The sequence below is a fragment of the Anas acuta genome, chromosome 2 (genome assembly GCF_963932015.1).
Source record: "Anas acuta chromosome 2, bAnaAcu1.1, whole genome shotgun sequence".
NCBI classification, from domain to species: domain Eukaryota; kingdom Metazoa; phylum Chordata; class Aves; order Anseriformes; family Anatidae; genus Anas; species Anas acuta.
The window spans coordinates 24,790,335-24,813,018 of NC_088980.1; the positions used below are offsets into that span (position 1 = coordinate 24,790,335).

General features: G+C 38.7%; 1 protein-coding gene across 2 annotated transcripts in view; it reads right to left on the reverse strand.

The window, feature by feature from the left end:
• CDK6 (cyclin dependent kinase 6) overlaps positions 1 to 22,684 on the reverse strand; it is a 140,811-nt gene that overhangs the window by 15,718 nt on the left and 102,409 nt on the right. For both annotated transcript variants that reach the window (XM_068673955.1, XM_068673956.1), the window contains exons 6-7: positions 4,566 to 4,616; positions 497 to 632 (exon numbers count right to left, since the gene is read on the reverse strand). In XM_068673955.1, the coding sequence (XP_068530056.1) occupies positions 497 to 632; positions 4,566 to 4,616 (187 nt within the window). The remainder of the gene's footprint in view (positions 1 to 496; positions 633 to 4,565; positions 4,617 to 22,684) is intronic.

The window sequence follows — 22,684 nt, forward strand, 5'->3', positions numbered from 1 at the left end:
CAATTTGTTTGCTTCTTTTCAATCCTGCCATGTTTAAGAGGCAATGATTAATTGGTGAATTCCAAATTGGAAGTTTCCAGCATTCAGTAGAAGGCATGCAGATGTAATCTGCTTCTACAGCCTATTTTCTGCTTTGCACTCGGCCCACTATACTATGAAAAATGGTAGATCAGTTTCTGTACTCAGCTCAGGCTTATACCACAAGAGTGGCTGAATCAGTGACACAAGAGCAGTCAGCAAGGAGGATCAAAGCATATGGTATAAAGACATGCAGAACATGTACATGCCTGACAGTTTCCTAGCCTCCAACTATTCCTACTTTTGACACCTCATGAGTCAAAGGTGGTGTCTTTGTACTGATGTTTCATAGATTTACATGAATTTGCCTACTTGGTTTTGAGTTTTTCTTTAATAAGCTCATTAAATGGAAATATAAATGTTTCTTGGCATGTGGCTATCAATCATGTGGTTTGGAGAACAACAAACGGAAACTCACGAGAAGCAAGTCTTTGCCCAGTTCATCAATATCTGGTACAAATTTTTCAATAGGTTGTGCAGGTCTGGAAGTGAAAGCATTTCTTGGAAGGGCAACATCATTAGGCCAGTCCTCTTCTTCTGGGAGTCCAATTACACTGTGAAAGGCAAAACATAATGTCAGCTCTGGACATTTACACAGTCTTCCCTTTGTATTGAATATACCGAGTAGCAGTTTACTTTATGAGTAAGTCTTTTGGTTTAAATGAGATTAGTTGTACAGTAAGGCACTGATCACTGTGAATAGAGGGTGATGAGTGTAGGCCTTCAATGTAGAAATCATTCTGTGGCCAGCACAGTTTTCTGGCCTAGGTCTCAATTTTATGAGTCTTTTTGTTGAAAAAAGACTGAGTGCTTTGGAAGAAATTTGCTCAGCTCTTGACTGGATGGTGCAACATATGTCACTCCAGGATGATTAAAAGCAGTAAGTTTCAAAGGGGAATTGCATGCAAGGACCTTTATTCACAAGAATAGGGATTGAGAGAAGAGTATGGGTCAAGATGAGGGTAAGGCAATAAAAGGGATGTTTCATAATGCTTCAAAGCTATGTGCAGGAATTGTTGCCTAAAGTTAAACAATTTATTTGCTTCACAATACAGGTTTTAAAGTCTCAGTTCAGAAGTGGCACAGGACTCTAGTTCTTTATATCTTTACTTTCCATTGTATTTTAGTTGTTTTTTACCCTTTAATAAAATATTTGAATTTATTTTTATAATTTCTGTCTTTATTACTTTAAACTATAGAAGGTATTTAAACTCATTAAATAAGTATGCTAAGATTGCAAAACCCAAATAAATGAAATAGTAGGTAAACCTCTAATGTTGGATCATGTCACATACATTTCATGTTTTAGTTTGATTTTAATGTTTGTAGTGGTGAAATGCCAATTTCTGATGGAAATTATAGAAAAGACCACACAGTACTTGTCAGATTTTATGGAAAATCAATCTTTACAGCCTGTAAAGTTGAGATTTTTAGTTGAAATGCTGACAGGGTAAGAGGAGAAGGAACCATAAATACTTGGGTCTGCACTAAGCCCAATGCCACTAGGGAGCAGCATTGACCTTTCTTCTTACTGAGGCTGGTAAGACTGGGTGAAGCCTAGGGTCAAAAACTTTGATGTAAGTCGTATGTTACCTCACTGAATTTGGTAGAATTACACCTCTGTCTACATAGGTTTTAGATTGTAATTTGGCTCAGCTAAAAAAAACAAAAAACAATCAACTCAGCATGACTAGAAGGGCAAAGCAATTAAAATCTCAGGACAATTTCGCTTTACTACATCAGAAAACATCACAACTCTTGGGAAAAGATGAGTTAAAACTGTACGAAAAATTAAATTATTATTATTTTTTATAACCACAGGTATGTCAGGAGTATGGGGCAATGCTCTTTGCCACAGTGGTTAAAGCTATGTGATTAGCTGTTCAAGGATCTGAACCTGTATTAAATGTAACACAAATAGCACCATAAGAGGATGGGGGAGTTAAATATTTTAAATAACCGTGACATTTAGCCTGCCATTCAAAAGTGTTTGGTTAGTCCCATTTTTTTAATGTTTGCATGAGAGAGCGTGAAGAGGGCAGAATAAGCACAGGCAAAAGTAACAAAAAGAAACGAGGAGGCAGCCTGTCAGGCAGGTAGGGTGGAGAAGACCAAGAGTGGAAAGGAAAGATATTTTTAGTTACACACTCACGTAGTATTCAAAACTCTTAATAATGAATGTCTGAGTAGATGCCCTCACTCTGGTCTGGTAGCACTACCATTTCAGTGACTAAGTTTGGGAGTATCTTGGATGAGTTTCACCTCCTGCCAAAGGTTCAGGCCTGGTCTTGAGAAATGCTGAGTACTTTCCACTCCCATTGATCACAATGAGAGACAAGTCTGCTCACACCATTGCGGCATTTACCCTGAAATCTGTGAGGACATCCCACACGCTGACGGTGTCCTGGAAAAGCAGGAAATTGTTTTGGGCCACCTCCTAGGGATTTACCCTCAAACGCAGTGGAATTTTACCTGACGCAGATCAGAACGCACATGTAAAACAAAGGTAGACCACAGCCCGATTATCTGAAAGAATACATCAGTCCAGCATGCATGAAAATCCTGAAACTACTTTCTGTCCAAATTAGTCTGGAGAATGACTCACTACTGTAGAAAGAAACAATCCTCCTACAAGAAGAACTATGCCTAACTGTAGGGGGTTCTCCAGCTGTGAAAACACAAAATAAACACTATTTAGCATACCCCCCCCTCACCCCCAAACCCAAGCAAGAGACTTTTGAACTATTTATGGAGAACTGCACAAAAAGAAACAAAAGCAAACTTTCTCTTTAAGTAAACGTGTAATAAGGAATTTATTCTAAAATTAGCACGGCATTTTCTTTTCTTGTTGAATTCTTTTCTGCACAGGTAATCTCGCCCCCTAGGGATGAAAAGATCCCATCGGAGGTTGCTGCTATCAACCCCATTTAATCCTATCCCTATTAATTTGGATTTTTCTCCTTTAATGTAATAAACAAATAAAAATCCTTTAAATAAACCACGGCTATGTCTTTATTATTATTGTTATTATTATTAAAAATATGTTGCATGTATCCAAACTGTCTTTGTTTAATAAAGCAGAATTTTGTAAGACTAAAAGAGTAGCTTTGGCAGAAGAAGAAAAAGTAAACTTTAAGGACTGATTTTTCTGGATTGTGCAGGAAGAGCTATTCAGCGCATGACAAATTAACCACGCAAGTGAGTCACATACACTGGTATGGTATGCAGGAAAAGGAAGTCAACTGTGTGAAATCAAGACCTGCAATTTAGGAACCTCATATTAAATAATGAAAATCCTTAGAAACAAATCTGTTATGATTTGTGAACTGGAAACATGGCTAAACAAAGAAATTCATTATTTATTCCAATTAAGCTCTTTTCCCTAGAAATTTTACTATCTTGTCTCTGAAATAAGTTTGAAAGAGTAATGTTTCAGCCTTCTCTCTCTCCGTTTCTGCTTTCATGCAGATCCCTAGATTCCTGCAGCCTCCCCATATAAAAGGGAAGACAGAGGTAGGTAAATGAGCACTCCTTCTGTAGCATGGGACCAGCTGTAGATGGGTCTGGTTTCCTAATGATGTGCCGTGTACATTGGATCTTAAATTTACACAGTTCTTATAAATTCAGAGCCATTCCTTGCTCTGAAGAGCTTTTATGAGAAAAAGAAAGGTATATTCCTACTTAATTATCATACTGGTAATACCAGTCATTTTATTTTATTTTATTTTTTAATAAGAACATAATTTTGAAGAGAGTTAATCTCTCTTAAGCATCAGAGATTTCATAGCCTCTCCACCTCCTCAACATATCCTATTTATCTGAAGAAGAAAAACACAAACTCCTAGAATTTTAAAATGGTTTTAAAATAAAACCAATTAGTTAATTCCAACCAAACATATTGTATGCTGATATTCCTTCTGCTTTCACAGTTATCTGGACTGTTACACATTTTAACAGGCTGTGCAATATTTTTAATAGCTACTTTCTTATTTCTTATGCACAGAAGGCTTTTCCACGAAGAAACTGTTGGTAAACACCTTCAGCATTTCAGTTTAATTATAGTCATAAAGGATTCTAATGTTATTTTCTGAAATCTACAAAGAAATTACTGAAAAATGAAAATTCTGCATTTTTTTTTTTTTTTTTTTTTTACAAGTGAAGAGAATCTTCTGAATCTAACTTTGGGAAAATCCATGAATAGTATACACACAATATGTTTAAGAGATTTAAAAAGCCCCAAACAGAAGTTTCTCATAACTTCCTGATGATGGCTGTTAGTTCTGCAGAACTATATTCCATATTGTTGCTTCCTCCTCCCACTCTAACACAGAATGCACGGAAATATCAGGTTGCATAGGGTAGCAATAGGAAATATGTTCTAGGAATACTTTGTTCTAGACACATTATTGCATTAAAAACATGTCAAAAACCTCACAATGTTTCAATATTAAGCAGATACTGACATAATGCAACTAGATATTACTTACTCAAAGATTTTTCCTAGCTGATCAACATCTGAATTTCCACGGAAGAGTGGTCTGAAAAAAAAAAAAAAAGAAATATTTTTAGGATATGACTTGCTTTAATTAATCTAAACTTATATTTGCCATTGACAGCTGCCAATGTAGGGTGAAAATATGGTATTTTTCTGAGACCTCACTTCTTTTGCCTTCATGCTTTATCCAGTCTGTAAGTGTACCTTTCACGTTCCTACTAAAATTGATTAAAAAAAAAAAAACACAACAGGGCAGATGAAACATATTCTTGAATATGCTACTTTTGAGAATTTGTGTCCTTTAATGTGAATGAAATAAGTTTCTCTCAGCTAATATTATCCTTGGAATTATATCATTAACAAAATATTTTTGATTATAAAGAACATACTTAAATAGCTGTTTCAAGAGACAAAAACGGAGTGAATGTCATGCAATTCATTAAAATATAATAAAGATGTATTATTATGGTATAAATTCAAAATTAAATTCATAGTATATCAGATACGTACTCCTAAGTTTAAAGGGTCAAATAAATGACAATGCAATTATGAAGGTCTGTAAAGAATGGAGTGTGAAACAATACAGAATTTACCTTGAAGGAGAGGAATACTTCTGCTGCATAAATAAAGATATATTCAGGAAAGACACAAATTAATAGGTGGAATCTCCAAAAGCGTTCAGAAAACACAGTGACTAAAAATGCTTTCAGAGAGCGGTACACGTCTTCTTCTCAAAGTGCAACTTAAAATATCTTTACAAAATACAATCACCCCATAATGCCTAAAATATGAAATTCAGATTTGTATGGCTACATGGCTATATTGCTTTCTTTGCCTGGAGTACAGTAAGGTGTGATGAACAGTGCAATTTTATGTCTAACCTCCCAAGAGATTCCAGCAGATTACTGGTGGCTGATTAAGGATCCAGTCAAGACTAAGGACACCTGTGAAGAACAGGCCCCTGATGCTGCGTACCATTTTCATTCAACAAGATGTGGTCATACACGGTAGATTACTCCAAGAAATGCAATCCAGACATGCTGCAAACTGAAATATTAACTTGGGTCAACTAGTAGTCAGGCTACACCTCTCTTTTGGAGTACAGTGCAAGCTGTAGATTATGGTTACAGTTTCCCAAACTAGTCAATGGAGGCAGGAGGACTTGACAGACATTGCACATGCCCATGTTTTCACTCTCAGGCTTTGATTCTGAAGAAAGGTTAATTCTCCTGCCTCTCTCTGCAAACTCCTTTTCTTCTTTCTGATAAAGGTCCTTAAAGGCTGCGATAACCAGAGATCTTACACTTTACAAGAGAAGACCTCTCCCATCTACACTGGGACAACAAGAAGTACTCAGATATGGTCCTTTCTCTCTCATTGCCCGCATCAGGAGCAGCTGTATGATTTGGTCTCCTGTTGCTAACCATACATTAATTATGAGAAACGGTTGTCATACATCTTGCAACTCTCACACGGACAGTAGAGCTTCATGTCACTGCTCATCTGTGGCTCAACACCAAATATACCAAGCAGACCCAGTGAACAGTGACAGGTCTCAGACATAATAATGCCTGCAGAAATCTGTGCCACCAAGAAAAAGAGCAAAGCAATAACTGGAATACATGCTGATGAACGAAACATGCATTTTGCCTCCATACCTGCCATCCAGGTCATGTCCCATCAACTTACGCTGCAAGCTGCTTTGGGCAGGGACAATGAGAGGACAATTTCATCAAGACCAATTTGAAACCATATGACACCAGTTTAAACTGATGGGCTAAAATGCGGTAGCCTGTTCAAGGGCTTTATTTATTATGACTCTGAATAAATGATAAATAATGGCTGGCACTGCTTTTCAGATATTCATGATATTTACTAACAGCAGCCTCTTTGACAAGACTGTTTCAACTCATATTTAGAGGCTTCTGTACTTTATAAGCTTCAAGGTACGTGGCAATACTGATTTATACCAAAAAAAAAAAAAAGGAAAAAAAGAAACTTTTCAGATATAAGCTTCTACTTCTACTGTCAGTTTTGAGCCTGATTTTCAGGATGGTCAGTAGCTATAATCCAGGTATTGTTTGTGGCAGCAGATACTATCTTTATCTTCCAAAGTCAGACAACATGACAACCTTAGAAGTTTTTTGAATGACTTCTTAAAATTATGAATATACATTCTTCATTACTCTGAGAAATTCACTTCAGCCGTAGCATTAGAATATTGGGGCCCTTTAAACTAACAAAAATACACAATCAAATAATCCTATCCATGCAAAAGGAAAGCAGATTTAGCGTTTTAAAATGTATGCTGAACCTTGTGTTAATGTGAAAGCTTGGCAAAGTCAGCTTTGTTCGCAAATCACCTTAGGCAGTGTCATGCCAAAACAAGTATGATTCTTGGGATTTTTAAGAGAGGTTTTTCCCATCGCTGCTGCTGTCTCAGATTCACTGAGGGCTGAAGAAAGAATTTAAATTCTTTTGAATATGTAATTATACAACACAAGGTGACCTTCCAACATACTTTGATATTTCATCATAATGAAGCATTATTAATTCATCTTTCAGACTCCTATCCATCCCACCATCATGACTACAGCAGAATGCCAACTCTAGGCTAGGCACCACTAATGTAATGAAATTTGCCTCATGAATTTTGGCTGGCAGTTCAATTGGAATATTGGACGGATGATTGGGGAAGTAGATCCACTTAATCAGCAGCTGTATGAAGAGCTCATCTCACATTTTGGTGCTAGTTAGTCTTTACTAATGAGTTGCCAGCACTGCAAGTCCAGTACACCATGTATGGGAAGTTCTACCTCAAGCTGATAATTTTTTAATGCTATTCTTAAAGGTGGATGGTAGCTCTCCCAGTACCACTGAACTGGGAGCACACCCAGCAGCCACAGAAATGTAAAATCTCACCTTTGTTCTTGGTGTCTTTCACTTGACTCACTCACCCACTCACTCCCTGAGGTTTATTTATGCAAACTGAATCCAGAAGTCCTTACTTGGGGATATATTCTCCTCTCTGTGATGATAATCTGTGTAAGACTGGTTACACTCTGAAAGATTGATTTTGTAGAATTCCTTCTTTATTACTAGAGAAAGGCATGGACCTAGCTCTGTCTCCTGTGACAGAAGCTGTGTTTGTCCTCTGACTTCAACAAACTCCTAAAGTCTGTGTATGCGCATCTCAGGAAAGAGGGATATTTTCATTTCCAGTGGAGGAAAGGGTTATACATGGGAATACACTTGGCTTCTGCATGGTTCCTTGATCCTCTTAACCTTCTCTGACTTTGCTTACTTCAAAATCCAGGGCTCCAACACCATTGCTATTACAAAAAACACAACTGAACAAGGAAGAATATGGGACAGAAAAAAAATATGCTGCACCAAAAAGCAGATTTAATTTCCCTATTAGCTCAAGAAGACTCAAAGGCTGTCTTGATCCCATACTTTATTTTTGTTGGTTGCTGATTTCTGATTTTTTTTTTTGGGGGGGGGGGGGGGGGGGGGGGAGTGGGGGGGTGGAGGTGGGGAAGGGGGAGGAGAAGTGGAGAGGGAAATGTTTCAGGGCATCTACAGGTGTCTGTCTTATTTGACCAGTCCTTCTCTAGCTCCTTGGAGCTAGACCTTTATCCAGTGCTTCTCAAAAGAAGCTGTCCACTGACTGGAGGAAAAAACTTTTCATTTCTAATCTGGGACCAGAGTGCCCTTAGCCTAGAGATGTGAAGATGAGTTGGAGACATCATATTATCCTATCCTGATAAAATAAATGAGCATGTACCTCTGCGAGCTAGGAGCTATAATGGAACAAGATCCCGAGGTATAGAAAGAACATGCACCTACACAATGAAATTGATATTAGCTATGAGTCTGCATTATGACTGTTTTCAGAGGATAAATCTACCTTTTTATATCACAGTCCAAGAGAGACAAGGAAGTACTGGAGAGAGTCCAGAGGAGGGTCACAAAGATGATGAAGGGGCTGGAGCACCTCTCTAATGAGGAAAGGCTGGGAGAGCTGGGACTGTTCAGCCTGGAGAAGAGGCGGCTCAGGGGGATCTCACCAATGTACACAAATACCTGAAGGTAGGGTGTAAAGAGGACAGAGCCAGGGTTTTTTCATGGTGTCCAGCAACAGGACAAGAGGCAATGGACACAAGCTGAAACACAAGAGGTTCCCCCTGAACGTCAGGAAGAACGTCTTTACTGTGTAGAATATGAAACCCTGGCACGGGTTGCTCAAAGAGGCTGTGGAGTATTCCTCACTGGAGATCTCCAAAAGCCACCTAGACACTGGCCTGGGCACCCCGCTCTAGGTTTCCCTGCTTGAGCAGAGGCTTGGACCAGATGGCCTCCAAGAGGTCCCTTCCAACCTCAACTACTCTGGGATTCTGTGATAACACATAAATAAAAGAACGGATCATGACATAAGGTTGCAATGTACATATAAAACCTCACAAATCCTCAACATGTTAGCATCTGCTTATAGTTTAGAAGGACTTACACCACTAATCCTTTGGCTGAAAGGCTCTCATACTTATATTTAGCTGAACAAATTAGATTTCACCATTCACCAACTTTATGCTCTTTTCTCTTGTCCAAATGAATATACTCAGTTCATGTTGTTTTATGCTGATTTTCACCTTCACTGATTATTCCGTCTATCTGAACTGGAGATGGGTGCCTGAAAGGTTGAGTACTTTATTTTATAGACACTGTGTTTCATGTCTGTGCTACTCAGTAAAAACTGAGATATAAACATTTGCTAAGCAAGTCTCTGTGAAAAAATTTCTCCCTAGTGAAACTCTGCTAACATGCCAAAGCAATTCTAAAAGTATTGTATACAATGACAATGCAATGACACCCCAGAGATAAATGAGGTTTAACTGTAAACTGACCACATTACTTCTAGGCTTTACTTTCAGCCTGTGGTCCACAAAGCAAAGACAGTCTGTAACTTAGTGTAAGAAAAGTTAGAATTTTCATAGGAATTGGAACTAAAGGTGTTGATAAATGCTGCTCTAGTCTACGCTGTAGTGCAGCCACAAGCAAAAAATATAAAAATTTAACTATAAGAATACATGCATTGAGGCACAGGAAAATAGTTCAGCAGGTTTCTTGTCAGTGGCTGACATTTTGAATCAATTAGTGAAATTCTGATTGGAAACTGTTTTTCAATTTCTGATACTGAGTGATTAAAATACAATAAAACGGATATGTGGGAGAAAGCTCATGTAAAGAAAAACAGCATTGAGGAGGGGAAAAGAGCAGTCAAGAAATTATTTTTCTAACCAAAACATTAGAGAACTATTATGGCAATTCTACTCTTGCCAATACAATTGCCTCCAAGGCTAGATATGTAAGAACTAGATAAGTAAGAAATAGCTTCCAAAATACCTATCTGGATTTTGTCTGCTAGCCCATTAGCTCAGTGTGGTGAAAACAGCAGCTGGGAATCCGATCACCTTCCTTGTGACCACAGAAAAAGAAGAAGGATAATCTCTTGATTACTGACTTGAAAATGTACAATATTCATGGCGAAAAGTCTCTATATTAACAGTCCAGATATACCAAATGAAGTCATAAAAGAACTCCCTAAAATCAGAAGAGCATCATGGATGGGAGAGGTATAACTTGTTTTTTGGACAAGTAATGCTGAAAAGGCAGCAACAAATGCCAGGAAGAAGAGCAGCAATTTCAGAACAGGTAGCTGCTGCTTTGAAGGCATTAGAGAGGCAAGCTGTGGAAGCTGGTAAAAGAAAGACCACTGTAATTTGACATAGTGGAAAGAAAAATACAAGGGGAAAGATTATAGCAGCAGCACATGAAAGTGGCACAGGGAATTTTTGAAGTTGGACAAGTTGTAGTAATTAAGTTTAGGAGTTTGTATGCCTGTGTGTATAATAAGAGCAACAAGGTGACGGTGAAGAAACTAAAAAAGCTAAAGCCAAGAAACATTTGCCAAGGAATCCTGGATCATACCATGGGAAACCTGCCAAGCTACATAGTCTGTGACTCAGAGATATATTTAAATGTTTTTTATTTTTTTTTTCTTTCCTTTTCTATTTTTTTCTTTTGCTTCTTCTTCTTCATTTTTTTTTTTTATTTTTCTTCTATTCCTTTTTCTTTTGCTTCTTCATTTTTTCCTTTATTTCTGTTTTTTTTTCTTTTTCATTTTCTTCTATTCTTCTTTTTCATTTTCCTTTTTATTACAAAATGTGAATAGCTGACAATTTTGTCAGATTCTTAGTTACTTGTTATGAAGATAATATTTTTCATTTTTAGAATTAAAAACAAGTAAGACCTAAAACTAGAATGATGAGATGACTAGAAATAACATGATCTGGACTGCCTTTGGAAACCTTTATTCAGAGGGATTATTGCTGAGCTGATTCGTCACTCTTGTTCCCACCACTGGTTCTCTTTGATAGATCCCCTGGACAAGTGTGTACTGCAGGTATGAAAAGGAAAAACATAAGGAAAATACATATATCCCTATTTAAAGATGACATTTCCAATAGTTTTCATGAATATGGTATGGTACAAAACTTTATTCTGAAGACAGGGCACAGCTGACAACATTGCATGCTCTGAACAGTTACCCACTTCCAGTCACAAGTGACTTGCCTCAGCTGTTGTGCAATTCAGAGTTCTCATTTTAAATGTAACATTTTTTGTACTTCTCCCTCTCCTTTCCCTTTAATAATATATCTGTGTGGGTGGGTGCCAGACACTGCATAGGAAGAAGTTACTTTGTGTGGAACTTGATCACAAATTGCTTAAAACTTGAAACTTAAGAAACTTCTACATATAAAAAGAAAGATGACATGGATACACATTAGGACTGAGAAAATACTGTTCAGGTAGAATCTGACAAAAAATGGATCAGACATGTTTAGTTTTGCAATAAAATAGCCAACATTTTTGACTTGAAATTTATCATTCTTCAAGTAGGATAGTACCGTAATGATGAATAACACCTTTAAGATCATTTGGACTGTATCAGTATTAAACTATTGTTAGAATCACATCTAAGGCATCAACAGAACTGCAATAATGACTATTTTCTCTGAAGTTTCTCCTGAACTTTTTGAGTATTACTCAATAGGCAATGGCAGAAAAAGGAAAACAGGCAGTTTCTGAAAAGGTGCTGCAAACTTCCAGTGCTGTAGTGTGTTGAATGTGCTCCCCTTTCCTATTTAAAATGAAGCAATGAATTCTAAAAATAAAGACAATATTCTGACCCTCAAATGCACATACAGTCTATTTCCTAAGAAGCTGAGAAAGCAAGTTGCTTTCTGAACTTGCAGATACAAGCCAGAAAAGACTCAGTTCAGTGAGCCTCCAGGACACCACCCGTGTAGAGGTCCAAAGCTAAAAGCCATTGGTGTCCAAAAGGAGGTAAAAAGGAAAAATAGAAAATAATGCGGCTAGTGAGAGAAAACACACTAAAAAAAGATCTGGTATCATTTTGGCAACGCATTTTTGTGTTAAAGATTACTAACCAGATCACCATTCCCTGGTGTGAGTTTTCATTACGAGAAGTTTGCATGGCTTTGCTACAAATGTTTGCATTACACGATGTTGGATTTTCTGAGCATTTCTAACATACAGGTTGGCAGCCTGGTAAGAGCCTGGATTGTAAAGGGGTTCGATTCACAAGAAATTTGCAGGCAGACATACCCGTTCCCTTTGAATGCATAACTGAAAGGAAAACATTAGTAAGAGGGAAACCAAACAGAGCCACAGTGTACAGCTTTATGACCAAAGCAGCCTGCTGCATAGATTCAGTTGTTGATTAAAAATACAGCAAAGAGAAAGATACAGAGCTTAAATAAGAGAAATATGAGCACCTTCAAAGCTCCTTTAGGAACTGGACAGAGGAAGATCCTACTCTGGGGGGCTTAACATTTGCTTGATGCTTTCCGTGTAAGTGTTGCCTTACAAAGTCCCAGCTGGCCTTGGAGCAGAAAGGAGGGCCTTGTACCCCGCCGATGGCTTAAAAGGGAGCTTTACCACAGACATCAATGACCCCAGGATCAGGGTAAGTATGCTCTGGTTTCACAGCATCTTGTTAGAAAAAGGAGTTTCAACAGAAGGAGATAGCATGCCAATAAATAAGTAAGAAAGGCGAGTACAGGTATTATTAAATCATTGTATCATCTAACATGGGCAGATCCCATTTGTTCCTGGGCAGAACTGCTTCAGTACTGCTTCAGCATTCCTCATGTAACACTCTTTTTCCCCCCGGCCTTTTTTTTTTTTAAATGGAAGAGCCTTGATAGGTTGAATGTCCTTCACTTATTCCCTAAGCACATACGCCACAACTCTCTTATCTGTGGACATTTTGCTTTTCCAGAAGATTTGTAGGTTCTTTCATCAGGGTTTATAACTGAGCAGTTATCTCAGCTCAGTGAACATGATATAACAGTGGCATTTTGAAAACTGTCCCAACATTTGATGCAAGCTCTAGAAATACGCACACAATTGGCCTTGGAGAAAGGGAAAGGCAAAAAATGTGTGGTCTTTGCTCAGAGTGCAAAAAGAAGCATTTGTCTTGTTTGTACTGACACTTCCACCAGCAATATGAATTAACCATTTGTGTGTTAAACACTCATCCCACCACTGTTAAATTACATCTATCAATACAAATATCTATCTATACATCTATTAATTACATCTATTCACAGTTAAATTACATCTATCTAGTCACTCAGCTGTTTCAAGTTTAATTGTACAACCATTCTGCATTTTTATAGCCTTCAGAAAGAACAACAGGTATGAAAAATACAACCCAGTCATGCTCTTCCCATGAACACATTGTTTTTTTGTATTCTCTCTGTTGAACTTATTTCATATCCCCTTTTAAAACTTGCACACTCCAAAACTGCTGTGCCTCTTTGCTCTTGTGCAATTGAGTTTTAGAGTTGGAGGGCAGTAGTTGACCCATGGGTTAGATAAGGGCTATCCTGTATGGATGGATAGGAGCTGAGAGCTCCTTCCTCTCCACTTCACTCACATAAGCAACAGTGCAAATCTCTGTGCAGAATGCTGTGAACAGGCAGCATGTGTTTGCAGAGCTCTAGACAACCCTCACTTCCAGAGGTTTACGCCTGTGAATAAATTTACCCATATTTTCCTTGAGAAGATCTCAATCCTCCCTCCAAAGCAGGCCAGAGCTATTTTCCACCACTGCTTTCATTAAGCTCATAATTTATTTCTCACTTAAAAATCTAGCAGACGGCATTCCAAAGTGACACGATTTAGTCAGAGTGTGAAGGTGCTCCTTAATGCTGTATTTTAAAGAAGTATTTTTTAAATATCTGTATCACAGCCAAGGACCTACCCCAAGGTAAGCAATAGGGTTTAAGTCTGTTCCTCATCTTCATCAATTATGCAAATGAAATAAAAGCAGTCTCCTACACAAAATATCTATTGCTTTATGCATGCATGAAATTTCATTGTGAAAATCCACTCAAATCAGTATTTTCAGAGATGCAGAATTATTATTTTTTTTTTTTTTTAGTTTCACAAGTTTTCTGTGAATGTTCAGATGATTCTGGAAAGCTTGGCAGTTAGCATTTACTGTATACACTGGTCTAAAAAAATCTTTTAAAATTGACTTTGCTCTGAGAGTGCCTCTAACACTGGAATTAGTTTTAACCAAGGGGTTATGTAATAGATTTTCAAGTCTGAGGCCCTAATTAAAATACAATTCCTCTTTCACAATCTGAAAATATTTTCAATCAGATTGCTTTCCCAGTAAACCTTTAAACTAAATGATTTTGTGCCATTAGGTCAATTTCTCATGCAATAAACTCTTTGTACCCAAGTGTCTAACAGTGTTATTCTTGTATCAGCTGAAAAGCATTTCACAATTGTTGCATGAGGAAAGTCAGCTCCTACAGGGAAGTCAACTCATACCTACCCCCGATTTTTCTATATCAAAGAAGAAAGTTCATGCAAAAGGAACAGGTATATTACACATTCAGTCTACCCAAAGAGACTTAAAAAATTAACATCCAAGTATATCTTCTCAGGTTTTCTAGGCTCTTCTTTCTTTCTCAATGATGCTAAGCAAAGAGCTTGATAGACTAAAGGACACCCTGTAGATAGAAGAACGTATACTCTAAATATGTAATGTAAAATCATGAAAAAGGACACCAGTATAAGTGATATCACGTACACCAGTAAGTGATGCTTTAATTCCACCGTTACGAGTTACACATAAAATGGTACATCTATTTGACTATGTTACTAGTCTAATTTTTATTTATTTATTGTAGAGCTGGAAAGAGTAAACTAGAAAAGCACTAGGAAAAAAGCCTAGAAGGCCAAATCTTCACTGTCATTGGTAGCAGCACAATGGCAAAGGTGATACAATGAGGTAACGGAGGCTGAGCATTGGCACTCTTTGGTGCTTCAGGAAAGAGATCCATTAGATATCAGATTTCCATATTTGAAGTGAAACATTAATGTTTTATGCAATCGAGAACATGAAATTCTCAATACAGAATAAAATCCAAGAAATAGGGAATTTGTCTATGGGAAAGCATTACAAGTTAAGAGGCAAACCCTTGGGCTTTCTCTCCAGCTGGGCTGGAGCCGCTGCTGTGTGGCAGCGAGTACATGTTTTGATCTATGATCACTTTTGTTGCCCCTGTATTAGGTGTTAATGGCACCTGTTGCACTAAGCCTCTCTAATTTTTCAGATAATCCTGAAACATCAGAAGGACTGCCTCCTACCCCATATCTCTCATCACCTTCAAGTGTAATAAAACACTCTTGGCCAGAAGAATCTCTGAAAGGGGATTACAATCCTTCAGACAAGAAAGGCAGGGAAAACACTTTTAGCACTGAGCAGTAAACTACTGTGTGAGCAGAGGTGAAATTTCAACTTCAGATTTTTTTCCTCCAGCTGCAGAGACTGAGCATCAAAAGACATGCAAGTGGATTAGAAGGATGGTGTGGAAAAATACTTTAATTTTTAGCAGCTGTGCTGACTTACAGTGAATTAATAAACACCTGCTGAAAAACTTGAGATAAGCATTAAAGGTAGAAAGAATGTATAGCAGCCATGCAGGGAGAATTTGTACAATTTTCAAGGGCCAGTTAAAGTAGGTATAATTTTGCTCTAAGTAATACTTTGTTCCATAAAATATATTCTCCTAATCAGGCTGGAGAAGCTGTGAGCTTTACATTTACTGGATCATGACAGTGCATGGTAATCTGAGGCCATCTGTTGAGACCCCTGCTGTAATTTGTACACGTATCAGCAAGTTATTCACCACTTTCATGTCCTCTGCTAGGAGTTCCCCAAGATTCAGACGGAGTTGGCTATTGTTTCTGCAAAGTAATTTATAAAAATATTGGGAGCTGCTGAGAGCACTGGAGAAAGGCAATGGAAGCTCAGACATGAGTTTTAACCCTTTAAGAAGAGGCGTGGATTTGCTCAGAATTCAAAAACCAGAATCCTCTTCTGATGAATGTGAATAACTGAGGAAAAGCCTCCTTCCATGGTAAACCATTTTATACATTGCTTTTTATACAGCTGTGGCTGGAGAGTTTACCAAAAACAGAGTTTACTAAATTGTCTGGGTCCTCTTTAAACTCCACTCTCACTTTCCAGCAAAGTGCCCTCATCATCAAACACTTAAAAGATCTAGGAAATCAGCAACATGAACCTCTTTTTGCAATTACTTTCCAGAAAAGGAAAACTGATGCTAAGGCAGAAAAGAAGCAAGCATGCCTTCCTCTTTGCCTCAGTGTGAAGGATACGCATCTTGGATAGAGACCAGACTTTGTAAATATACTCTACAATTTCTAATGGTTTGATGTGATCTAGTCGTAACCAAGTATCTACATTCTTACAGCAGCTGAGTATGATTCATCACTGCCAATTAGGCTTAATTTAACAGTTACAGATAGCAACATTACTGAAAAATCTCTCACATTATGTGTACTTCTTTATATGCTGAAAGCTTACACTCCAATTATTTGGACATGAAGAGCACTTTAAAAAATCATTCAGTTGTATAGACTGGTGTGTATGCTGTACTGACATAATAAGAAAACCTGCTTCATGGACGTAATCTAATAAAAATGATCTGATAATTCACAATAGTTGGTCAAATTCTGGATGATATAGCTGAATAGGTCATTTATCTTCAGGTAACTGATTCAGACTCAGTCACAATCAATAGTAACTGAATCTTTGTGCCAATTTATTCTAGCCCAGTAGAATAAATCAGTAGATATGAAGTAATCCCTTGGATGAAACTCCCATTTGACAAATTACTGTCTTCCAAAAGCACTTGTTACTGACAAACCTGGATACGTTATGAGAGAAGCTATGGAGAATATTTGAGTAAAAGAAATACTGCATCAGAGATTGTCTTAGAATTGCTTCTGGACAGAATGCATTCTGGACATCTATAAAAGGAAAGCAGAGCACATTATGCATCAGTTTCTGGAAGAAGTCTCATGGTTTGACCATGCATAGCCAGACTGCTGTTTGTTTCCTCAAAGACTGCAAAATAAAGCATGCAGCCAGCACAGAAGGGCAGCCAGGCATGTCACATGTTGACATCAAGAGCTTGTTGAATCCTGGCAGTCTCTAGCAGAGTCAGTGCACCATGGTGGTTGAGTCTTGCGTGGACCTGTATATAGACAGCATGTTGGCAGGTCAAGCGGAGTATGCAAGCAAATGCGATGGCAGTGCCACAGGCATTGTGCAAACAAAATTGAGAAGGAAGGCAACACATGTATTCATATCACAAGGCACACTGTGGCTTCAGAGGAAGACAGGACAGGAACAAGTGTGAACTGTATCCTACCATGCTCCTTCTCTTTTTTTTTTTTTCTAGTACGCAGCCAACAAGCAGGGCCCTGAGGACTGATGGCAGATGCAGCTCCAGCTACCTGTGGTGCCATGTGTGCTGCCTTAGGATGTTCAGCGTGCACATGCAGAAGAGGCCATGTCCACCTCCCTTCATCCCCAGATTAGGCCTCTTTCTAGGTCTTTGACATCTGCAATGCCAGCCAAAGTGCAGACTCCCAGAGCAGCTGGCAAGTCCTCTGCAGTGGTCTAACCCACGCGGCGTAGGTAAGCGTCTCCACAAAGGCAGCAGCATGGAGCTGCCTCTGGGCACTGCCATTACCTTGGAGAAATGATTTTTCAGAAATCTAAATATCACATTTCCTCTTGATTTCTTCTGATGTTTAGAGCTCTCCTCTCACAGCCTATTATTTACTTGGTACGGAATAGTACTAAGTTTCAGAAAGCTGTTATGTTTTGCTCTGTTGTAGGTAGGTGTTTTTAAAATCCTGCTGTTGTCTGTTCCTTTATGTGTACTTTCCACTTCTCCATCTTTTTCTTTTTAAGATGTCTAACAGCTTTGGTGAGCACCTCCATACGGAGAAGTGCTAGTGCAAAGCTTTTCAAATGAAAAGACACAAATTCAGGACAGATTTCTCCTACAAACCTCTCAATCATTACATGCTGTTTTTAGAACTGACTGATAGTAGCTAATTATTAGACATCCTTTGTAGACAGTTGAATATAGAAAATTCAGTAAAGCTGGCCAGATCAGGATTTCTGACTAGACACTCAATTTGGAAAAAATCCATGCTTGGGAGCTCAGCAACAAGACCCAAAGTTAACATCTAGTCTTTCTCTCCTCCTCTCTCACATGCACCAGGGTCCAGGAAAGGATCCTGTACACCCACTTGGAGTTTAAATACCTTTTTGTAGCCATTTTCTTATGAAAGAGAAAAGTAAATAAAAACAATGTTTAGTTCTATTACAAGTCAAACAGAAGTACACAGAGCTTCCCCCAGCCAAACTCTAGGCAAAATGCAAAGCCTCTTGCAGCCAAGTTCCTGAAGAGGGAAGCTGTGTGAAAGAGCCAGGAGACCCTTTCAAAAGCAAAGTCTTTGGGCTGCGTACAGCTGGCTGTCCCTCTCTGGGGCCAAGAGGAAGGGGCATGGGTAATATTGCCTTGTGCCTACCCTCTTCTCTGGCTGGTGGAGGAACTGCTGAAAGCCACCTGCAGCTGGGGATGTCCTGGCTTACTCCGGGAAAGAACTCATCTTTCTGACGCTCCAGAGTCCACCGAGGTGGCGCACCTACTCGTTGACCTCCCAGCACAATGCCAGGAGGGAGGCAGGTGGGTTTGCTGCCAGCCTTATTTACAAATGCAAATTACATTTTTCCAAATACAAATTACATTACAAATACCACAATGTTAATACCAAGGGCTTCCAAATATCTACATCATGACTGACATGTTGTGGTCTTTTTCCTAGCCACAAGCTCTTTTCCCTTGACCTCCGGTCAGGCCAGTTCAGATTGTCACATACCAGCCTGCCAGCCCTCTAAGGAATATGCATTTTTTTAATGATGATATATTCCGAAGGCTTTCAGATGAGTGCCATGCCACCTGCACATGGAAGCTTTGCAGGTGGGGAGCTCTCTCATGAGCTCAGGCTGGGCCTGGGCTGTGCGTGGCCACTGGCTGCCACCTTGCAGCACCCACCCCTGGCCTGGGCTTGGCCCACACCTGTGCTTAAGAGAGAGATTAAACTCTGTCAGCTAACACAGCTCCCCCAGGTCTTCTTATCCCTGCCTCAGAGCTCTTTCTTTTTTTTTTTTTTTTTTTTGTCATGAGCAGTGACAGTTTTTGGTTTCTATGGTTTACCAACGGTTTCCCTTACCAACAGATCTATTCCTCTGACTGAAAGTCTGGCATGGCTGGAAACTAGAAGGAAAACCACAAGTGAATGGGCTCGCACTCACTCACCACTCATCTCCAACCACAGACCCATACAGTTACTGGATTTGACTAACGGCTATCAATCAGCCCAACGGTAGGCACTTAGATATCAGCTAGAAAAGGCTTGATGGAAAATGTGAGCTGAAAAACAAGGAGGTATTTTATTTTTAACGGGGTGATGCTGCCTTGGAAACTCATATCTATTTTGTACTTGGTAATTAGAGGTATTATTCTATCTGCCCTTCACTCCATTAATATGCACTTGTCCTCTGCCCAAAGCCAAGGGGAATTCTGCCGCGGAGTTAGGATTAAGGAGAAAACAATCCTGCTTATCAGGAAACTGGAATAGCATGAACAAGTACGGTCTTCTGCCCTCCTTTGTTACTAAAGTCTGAAGCAAAATGTCATTGTTGTTCCGCCAGATCACTAAGGTCACTAAGCTAAATTGTGGCTTGGGTCCATTCAATTTAAGAAATGCTTGAAAAATATGTCTGTAATAGGCTGGCCACCTATCTAGGGAGGAAGAAAAACTCCAATTTTATTAAGCCTGGTTTGGAAAAACCATCAGCCTCCCACACACCCATATGCACATGAATGGCAGAAGAATAAAGGAGGAAAAATGCAAAGCACAGAATTTTGAATGCTGACAAGATCTTTCCAAGGAATGAACCTTCTCCCAGTACAGTTGGTCTGGAGTGTGGTGAACTTTAATGGCACTTGCAACTTAAATCATTCTTGTAACAAAACAAGATAATTTCCAAAAATGGCAAAAACAAACTCAGGCCAGAACTGTACAGTACCTTGGTTCAAAGGCTGCAAATCAAGCTCTGTAGCTTTTACAGTTCTAAGCTGCAAAATCCACCTTTACTTGTTAAAATAAAGACAAAAAAGAAAAAAAAAGAAAAAAAATAAGAGTTGTTTGAATTTTGCTTCTACCAAAATCTAACTGTGAGCAAGCAGACAAGTAGATGATTACACTTTTGAGCTCTTGGTCCACTAGATACGTTGGTTTAAGGTCTACTGGAAAACACCTGATAATATGATTGCAAAGTCTGTGTTTAAAATTGCTGCATGATAAAGTGAACAGTTCTCTCTCAAGCCACATTTAAGAAGTTTGCCAGGTTTTAGGCAAACCCTGAGTTGTAAACAGCATTCATAGTTGTATTTACTCAGGTGCTTTTTGCCTACTGTATTGGTTTTGTTTTTCCTTCCCTCCCAAATATCCAGGTGTTTTCATTCTGATTTTCCTTTTTTTTTTTTTCCTTTTCCTTTTCTTTCATGGATTTATTTTCTGATCCCTCCACTTCTCTCTTCCTTCTCCCACATAAAGAAGATTTGAAAATATCTTACAGATCATTTTTGCTCTGGTTTTGAAAGGCATTTCTGAAATGTGTTGAAAACAAAAACAGAGCACAAAAAGGACAGGCTAAGCTAAGACCTGAAAAAAAAAATAGGAGCTTTATGACAGAGGAGTACAGGACCTAGTAGGCAAAATGAAATATTCCTATTGTTGCATAGCTACAGTGTCTACTTAAAAACAGCGAAGATTAAGTGATCAGATACGTTGAAGCACAGGAAAATCACTGACAAAAATTAAAAGGCATCTTAAATGAGACAAAACCATGTCATAGACCTTCACAAATTCTGACATGGTAGTATTGATACATAAAGATATCTATTTCCAGGCTTTGTTCACAGTGTTATTGTTGCACGTGCAGAGAGGTAAAACAACACTAAAGTCTTCACTACTATCAGTCAGATAAACTGATAACTTTTTCCCTGTGATTTTCTACCCTACATATATAACTCTAAGAGTATCCATTGATTCCAGTTCAAAAGAGGGTTTCCTCTATGGTGTGTTATATCAATATGCTGTCTTTCCCTCCGGGTCCTTTCCAAACCACCCCACCTTCAGTTACATCTTTGCCTACACTAATACACTTGGGCCATGGCAAGAATCTGGACCATGTACAAGCTCCATAATAAGTGGTATCGTATTTTGTTTCTACTGTTCCAATATATGATAGTTTACTGTTGATCACAGACTTTAAACAAGTCTTTCTAGTCCCTGAATGCTTTGAGTAATTGAACAGTATCAATGAAAAACATTTTTAAGTAATGACATGCTGTTACTTAATTTGAAGTGAGGGTGTCATAATATATATAAATCTTCCAGCAGGCATGCATTTATGCAGATACAGATTCATTGTCTGTTCCTCAAGACTGTCCAACAACAAAACAGCTAATCACAAGGAATGACTAAACTGGAATATTTTTAGAGTAGAGGACCCTGCACCGCAAATTTCAAAGCAGTTCTCCGCAATAGCAGAATTTCTATGAACTACTTTCCCCAAGCCCACTGTCCTCTCTACTTCTTCTTTCTCCAGATGAAGAACATGCTTAAGCAGTTCAAAAACTGTGGTTCTGCTGTTGAACATCTGTTGCCAGATGTATACCTAATTTTTTCAAAATGCAACCTTAAAGGGCTATGTCTGTGAGAGATTAGCACCTGTAGGAACAGCTAATTCAGACCAAATGAGTGCATGATGAAACTGATGCTAGTTAGAAGAACGGCCTACAGGATGAACTGGACTACAGATTTCTTCTGAATTAAAAGCTACCTGTTCCATTCAAAGCACCAGAAAACCTGTAGGCGCTGTTATGTGTTATCACTTAGCTACCCACTGGAAACAAATGGGAACATGTACTTCCTCTTCTGGGTAAGGACATGCATACAGTAGCTCACATATCGATGGCCTGATTTCTTCTAAAATTACATTTTTTCTTGGCCATCTTTTGGCAGACAGATATCAATTATCATACTAACAAAATAGTTTAAATTCTTGCAAATGTAACTTGAACACACTCTTTTGCTTCTGCTATGCAGTCTCACGAGGACCATAGTGGAGACACTGTGAATTCCAACCTCAGCTGTTCAACTGACAGTTCATCACATCTCCCGTGTTGCACCTCTTATTTAGAATGAAAGTCTCAGTCCCTGGAAGTCACCTGTCAAGGTTTATTTCACAGGTAATACAAGTAAACGCTTGTACATGATCACTGCAAGTACAAAGCACAGAAGCCAGCACAACCCATGCAATACCCTCTCCTTGCCAGTTTGCAATGCCATCTTGCAGAGTGATCACTCTGGCTAAGTACTTAAGTGCTGTACTGTACACATTAACAGAGATTAGCTCTGCCTCTCTTTGTGCCACTCTGTCCTACTGAATTGTTTTTAGAGAGGTTACAATCCTCTTTGAAGTCAGGGTTCATTTCAACAATGATTTCACTGAAGCCAAGACTTTACCACACGATCCATCTAAAACAGTTT